Source organism: Gambusia affinis, linkage group LG08, assembly GCF_019740435.1.
Source record: "Gambusia affinis linkage group LG08, SWU_Gaff_1.0, whole genome shotgun sequence".
Taxonomy (NCBI): domain Eukaryota; kingdom Metazoa; phylum Chordata; class Actinopteri; order Cyprinodontiformes; family Poeciliidae; genus Gambusia; species Gambusia affinis.
Window position 1 is genome coordinate 23,149,701 of NC_057875.1, and position 7,172 is coordinate 23,156,872.

The window sequence follows — 7,172 nt, forward strand, 5'->3', positions numbered from 1 at the left end:
CTGTTGCTGGTCACTGCCCACCTCATCCATCAGCATTCTGCCTGAAACTCCCTCTGCCTCCAGGCTGTTTTCGGCCAGAACGAAGAACTCTGGTTGTTTCCACTTATTTCAAAGAGCCAGTTAAGCAGCCTTAAGTTCAAGCATGTGTGTGCTTTCAAGATGAAAGAATCACACCCGGCATAAAGAAGTCAGTGATCACAGCAGAACTCCAGACCGACTGCACCTGTTGCTTTGGTGAAAACACCAAAATCACGACTCCCCCCACCCCCCCTTCTTTGAAACATAATGAGTGCAGACTTTCTCTTTGCATTTTTACTGCTGATAGTATCTCTTGTAGACAGCCTTGCCTGGGGAACCAAGGTGCTGTCCTCCCACCTCATTAAGCCAATCAGTAACCAACTTAAAACCAAAGAAGTTGTGAGAAACAAAGATCAGCTTGAGTTATCTACGATATAGCTTATGCTGCCTACTTTATAGATAAAAACCTACCAGACTAACAAGAGAGATGAAGTTACCACGTTGGATGGATGATACACTGTTCTCAGTAGGGAAAGATTAAGCTTCTTGTTGTTTGACCTAACAGCCATTAGGGGGAGCACTTGAGCCACAATGTGACGTTCCAGAATGTTTGGATTTCCGTTTAGATTTTCGATTTGGCCGTTTTGTTCTATCATTTGATTTGCTTTAAAGAAAGACATCCTCACAGCATGATGCAGCCACTGTCACGTTTGACTGTGTGGGTGCTGTCAGTGAGTTGCCTTTGGTTTCCATCAAACATGACAATTTGCATGCAAGCCAGAAAAGTTGAATATTGCCCAGCCAAGCAAATTATTTATAAATACTTTTAAACCAGCAAAACTGACCAAAGCAATATTGTTATCTTGTGAACAGAAGATAATAACAGTTGTTTGGTGTGTACCCTAGATTATAAAGTTTCTTTCAACAATGGATGTACTCTTGCCACACTTGAATTAAATGGTGAAATTGCCTCGCTAGCAGAGCCAGGTATGTCGATGCAGAGAGAGATCTAAAACGCTGCAGGAACCGGCCCTAGACGACTGGAGTTTGACACCACTGGGTCAGACTAATAGTTGTGCCACCATTTTAAGATGATGGCTTGAACAGTGCTCTGTGAGATGGTTTTTGGTGTGGGATGCACACAAATTCACATTCACTTTTTAAGAATTATGTTTGTAAAAAAAAAAACAACAACAACAAAATGCTAAATACATACATAATGTTCCTTTGACTTCACAATTATATTCTACTTTATACTGATCTGAAAATTAAAAGTAGAAGAAAACACATTGAGATTTATAGTGGAAAACATCAAGCAGTATTACATCTTTTGCAAGGCACAATGTTTTACCATAAATAATTTACAGGAACTCATTAGTTCTCTTAACCACGACAATCGGAGAGCTGTACTATTTAGCATTAAGAGAATGTCTCAAACTGCATCACCTGCCCACAGTTATAAACCGTCACATGATGACGACTCAGCTGAGCTGTTGCTGAGCAGTGAGCGCTGCTAAGTCTCCTCACAAGGAGATTTCTCTTTATGTTACTTGTCTCCATGCATGTGACTCTGATGACACTCACATGGAAGCCATAACGCGTAGTGACAAGCAGGAAGTCTTGTCATATGACGTCACCGTGTGATGCGAGTGACATCTCCCACTGCTGTGTGTTTCAACAAAACAGAAAATAAAACTCAGCTCCGGCCTTTTATCTTCTCACTCAAACCTGCCATAAAAGTCCTGAGATCAGGTTTAGAATCTGGTTAATCTACTTTATGTAAAAATTACGCTCTGCCTGTTTGTTTAAGGCCATACCACATCTCATTGGGATTTAACTTTGAACGTACTAACTAGTTTCTGGAATAGGCCACTCCAAAACTTTTACTCAAGGTTTTTAGCCATTTTGAGGCAGACTTCTAGGAAAGTTCAGTTCATTAAGTTTATGATCATTGCCCTGAGCTATAACATATTTTTCGTCAGGATTTTCCGTAAGAGACGATAATTCAGCTATTTCAAGTTGTTCAGATCCTAAAGCAGCCTTAATCATCACACCATCATGTCATATTTTTTTTTGCAATGCAAGACTTGTCTTTGTGTTCCTTTAACTCTTTATTGGCTTTTGTCACAAAACTCTCTCCTGGGTCCCATTCTTTCACATTCTCTCTTTCTGAGAGTTGCATTGTAAAACTGAAGGCAAGTGAGGTCTGCAGTTCTTTAGATGTTTACTTTGGGACACACACTTAATTTTGGTAAGATGGCCACTCTCGCTCCATATTTGGATGACTGTTTACAATGTGGTTGACTTGATTGAGAAAACCCAAAAAATGACTTTGTAATCCAATCCAGACTGATAGATGTCAGTGACTTACTTGTTCTGCAGCTGTTTTTAGATCAGGGAGTGTATCTATGGTACTGGACAAGCTCTATGCAAGTTATTTCTTGGTTTTGTGAGAATGGCAATAATTCGGCTTAGGTGTGTCTAGTGACATAGAACTCAGCTTCTCAAAAACAATGTGTTCAATCATAATTAAATAACGATTATGCTACTTTTTGTATATCATGTCAGATTGGTTACTTGTTTCAACTAATAAATTAAATCCCTGTTTGACAATGGCCTTTTGTGTTAAATCTCATATTGTCTTTGAAAAGGTATGATGTTCTGAAACATACAGGTGTGACAAAAAAGAAGGAAGAAATACGCACAAGGAAAAGTGTCTACAAATTAATTTTTCAAAGTTGCTTTATTTGCTCAATCTGCAGTACCATTTGCTTACCACTAAGGGTCGCTGTGCATCCGTCTCTCCTTGCAAAGGCGTTGTCCGTTTTCTCTGCTCGGACCCGAGAGACTCTGCAATGTGCAGGCAGAGTTAACACAAGCTTCTTCTTCTTCTTCATTAAAAAAAATTAAATAAGTTAAAATAAGGCAATAAATAAATAAATAAATAAATAAATAAATAAATAAATAAATAAATAAATAAATAAATAAATAAATAAATAAATAAATAATACAGTACCTTCACATATGCGTAAAACAGCAGCTGTAGAGATTTTAGACTTAAACGTTTTATTGATAAGATTAGAATCTTTCTTCCCCTGATACTGCATTGTTTGACCTGGTGTATTAGAGCTGCGGCAAAGGTTGCATCTGTGTGCAACATCTCTGCAGACTGACTGGGGAACGCGATCCAAAGCGCTCATTGTTTGCTGAAGGACTGAAAGATAAGGGGCCCTTGTGCGTGGACACTGACACGGGACATAACCTGCAGGTGTGTTTGAGGCTGTCCAGAAGCAAACAATTCATAAGATAGATGTAACTATAGTTGCATCTAACATCTTCAGGTCGATTGAGATTAAATTATTAAACAGGAATTGTATTGGCCTTTTTTCGAACTCTGGAAATGTCAAAAATTCGGACACACGAGTCACTGATGCGTGAAAAGAAATGGATTTAACAACGGGAGAGTCGGAGGGAGGACATAGCGGTGAGGGTTTGTGTGCGTATTCGGGGAGGGTTGGAGTTTCGGTCAGCCAATGAAGGAAGTCCTGGACCTACGTGACACGTTGGGAGGTTATAAATTGTGAGGCGTACGGCACCGAGGTACATTTAAACTGAGCTACGAGGGGGCAGGCAGACACGCACTTCCAGGGCAACGACACAACAACAACTAAACCAACACCTGGATCTTCTTTTCGGAGATGTCCCACGTCCAGTTATCGAGCAGTGCGCTGGAGAGGCTGGTGGCCCGCAGGACCTTCCCTCTCCAAAGGCGCACCGGCGTGTGCCGCAGTCTTTTCGGGCCGGTGGATCACGACGAGCTGAGTCGGGATGTGAAAGCCAAGCTGCGGGAGATTTCCGAACGGGACCAGCAGAGATGGAACTTTAATTTCGAGGACAACAGCCCGCTGGAAGGGGACTACGAGTGGGAAGAGATGCCCGCGGAGAGGACGGCGGCGTTTTATCGGGAATCAGTGCAGAGCGGCAGGACGCGCGTCCCGGCGACGCCCGTGAAGCAGACGCCCTCCTCGGATTCCGTTATGTCGGAGAGCTCCGACGGGGATGTAATGGAGCGCTTAGCGGTACCGGAGAGCGACCGCAGCGTCGTCGGCGGCGACGGGGAAAGCAGCTCCCCGACCCCGGCGGAGGTGAATCAGGAGAACCGGCCGGTCACAGGGATCTCAGGGACTCGCAGACAGGCTCCCCGTGTTCGGTGCAAGAGGTCGGCTGCTGCTGCTGATGACAACAACACGCACATCACAGGTAGTAACAGAGGCTTCTTAATCGACTAGGAAAAAACAACAACAACCCAGAGAAGCCGCTTTAATTTCAGATAAATGTATATATTGTGACTTATGTATATTATAATTTCTTTCACACAGACTTCTTCGTGAAACGAAAGAAGGCTGCCGACAGACTTCCCAAGTCTCCCATCTCGTTGGAACAAACTCCGCGAAAGAGGATCCGTTGAACGTAAGAACATTCATTTAATTCCCCACATAATTAACAGCAATTACGCTTTTTTCTTCTTCTTCTTCTCCTCATAATTCTTCAAATTGTGACAGCGTAGCACATAGGTAGTCATTTGTGATCAATTCTGTAATAATGTGGTTGCAAGTGATTGAGCCAGACAGCGTTATCTCGGCTGGCTGAGTGGCCGTGGGGGATGGGGGAGGGAGAGAGAGCTGGTGGTGAAATCACAGGAGCAGCTATAGTGATAGTAGTAGCTGTAGTAACACCAGCGAGCTGGGAGGGGGGATGCGTACGTCACAATGTGGCGGGAAAACGCTGCGCTAAGAAGGGGTGACGCCTCGCTGCTGCTGTCGTCACTCTTCTTCTTTCCGTGGAAAGCTGACTCGCCGCTTTTCTCGTGAAACGAAATGCTTTTTAAGTTCGTCGAAAAAACTGAACCATATCTATTTTTTTATTTCCTCCTTAGGTGGCGTTTCCCCCCCGCCCCCATTCTTCTTCTTCATATACACTTTTTTTTTTTTTTTTTTTTTTGCACTACTTCCCTGCGCGTTTTTGAGGATTCCTACGGACCGAGAGCCGCCGGAGAAACGGGAGGAAGAGAAACGGGGACAAAGAAGCGGGGAGCCCCGCCATTCCGCCGGCTCTCACCTCGGTGAGCCCCGGCGGAGCGAAGCCTCGACACCGCCCGCAGCTCCTCTCAGGACTGAACGGTTTGGGAACTCAAAGGGGCGGGTGGGTGGAAGAAGGAAAAAAACGAAAAAACAAACTAAAACGAGAAGAAAGAAAAGGAAAATAAAAGGGAGAAAAGTTTCGTTTGGATTACTTGTATCCAGTACAAATGTAGCATTCATTGTTGCTTTTGCATACAGCCACTCGACAGTGTTAAATGTTTTAACATCTGTGCAATCCTAGAGAAAAAAAAAAAATCTTCTACACTGGCCAAAAGTGTACAGCTTTATAGAGACAGTAGCGTTTGTTTATTTCTAGTCTTTGTGTTTTTCCCCTGTAAATGTATATATGTTAAGTTTATTCTAACTTATAAGTTATTTATGTTTCTCTTTATTTGTCAAATGCCTTGCTGATTTTAGTCTGTTGCCAATTTTCTATTTTATTTTATTTGCTGTTTTTTTTTTAAAGATATTGTGGTGTTTTGCAATCTTGTAGCTTCCCAATAGTTGTTAAGCCTTAAAAAAAAACCTAAATTTCTTTGTTATATGGTGTGTGTTTTATTTTTTTTCATACAAGTGCCCTAAGTAATTTTTTTGACGAAAAAAGAAAAAGAAAAAAGAGGGAAATAAAACATCTTCAAATTAAACCTTTAAGAGCGTTTGTGTTTTGTGCCTGGTTGGCTCTGGATCAATTCAGGCTTCCCTGTAGACAAAGCATTCGGTAGTTTTCTTTTGAAAAATGCGTATGTTCTGCTTCGTGTTTCAATAGGAAAGCCGCAGTCTAATTAAAACGAGCAAATCCTATAAATTAATAACGTATTTTCTGAACATGTTGCCATTTCATACCAATCTCAACCTTCCTGTCTTTGTGTTGAAGTACTTTAATGATTTGAGATAATTAGCCTTGAAAAACTTCCTAATGTAACTATAATTTCTGAATTCCTGTTCAGAAAATACTGTACTAATAATGCATTAGTACTAATTTTTGAATAAATGATGAAGGTAAGTGCTCATTTTTGTTTTTTTTAAAGTCTCTACAGGGTTTTTACATGCCCTAAACATGTCACCATTTACTGCTTATCTACTTTAAAAAATTTACTTTAATAACTTTTCTACGTTCTTGGGTACTTTAATTCATTTTGCCACTAAATGGCTATTAAATGCTAAATTCATATGCCTGTTAATTAGTTGCTATTTTCTGAAGACTTTGTATATATATCAACCCTACTTACACTTACAGCCAGTAAACTGTAATAAAACAGCCGACTCTGGAACCTGGTCACTCTAAAATAACTCTCTAGATCTTCTTCTTGTACATTTTAAATATTTAATTCATAAAACCCCATTTCATCGGTGGCTTCACACCTTTGGTTGCCAAAAACCAGAACAGAACAAACCCCTGCAGGTACAAACTGACCAGGCTATTTGGGCGTGGAAAAAGGTCCACACGCCCCCAAACCGCCAGACAATTTGTGAAGGAGTGAAAGGACCAGCATCTCCGCCTGAAGCGCGTGCGGAAAGTGCGACCGCTCCGTGTTTAGTCGGATCCTTCGGCTCTCCGTCACCACCGCAGATATAGATATCAAATGCCCCCACAGCGACGCGGCCACTTTCTGTCTGCGTGGATCCGCTTCACACGAACCCAAAGACCCTTTGCCGGGGGAAACCCGCATTCAGACGCAGCAACCCCTAATGGCAGCTGCGGGATATAGGCTCAGATTTAAAGGCCCTTTCGCCCCTTGTAAAGAAGCAGCAGCTGCCTTTGGATCCCCGCTTTGTCCGCCGCGAAGACCCACCCACCGCCCCCATCCCCAAACACACACACACACACACACACATCCAACCCGCACTCGACAAGGCCCTCCAAAGGACCCACTCGCACTCTGTTTACCCCGCCGTGGATGCACCGGGCGTGGAGGCCACCTGCCAGAAAGTGCAAAAAGAAAACTACTAGTCTTTGTAATGGTGCTCGTCTATTGAAACAAACCATTCAACAGGTCATACTTGCAAGTTTAC

General features: G+C 42.5%; 1 protein-coding gene across 1 annotated transcript; it reads left to right on the forward strand.

The window, feature by feature from the left end:
* The first annotated feature begins 3,568 nt into the window (after positions 1 to 3,568).
* Positions 3,569 to 5,379, forward strand: LOC122835938 (cyclin-dependent kinase inhibitor 1C-like). The gene is made up of 3 exons (XM_044125440.1): positions 3,569 to 4,278; positions 4,398 to 4,488; positions 4,955 to 5,379. The coding sequence occupies exons 1-2, from the start codon at positions 3,717 to 3,719 to the stop codon at positions 4,484 to 4,486; spliced, it is 651 nt and encodes a 216-aa protein (XP_043981375.1). The 5' UTR covers positions 3,569 to 3,716; the 3' UTR covers positions 4,487 to 4,488; positions 4,955 to 5,379.
* Positions 5,380 to 7,172: the final 1,793 nt, after the last annotated feature.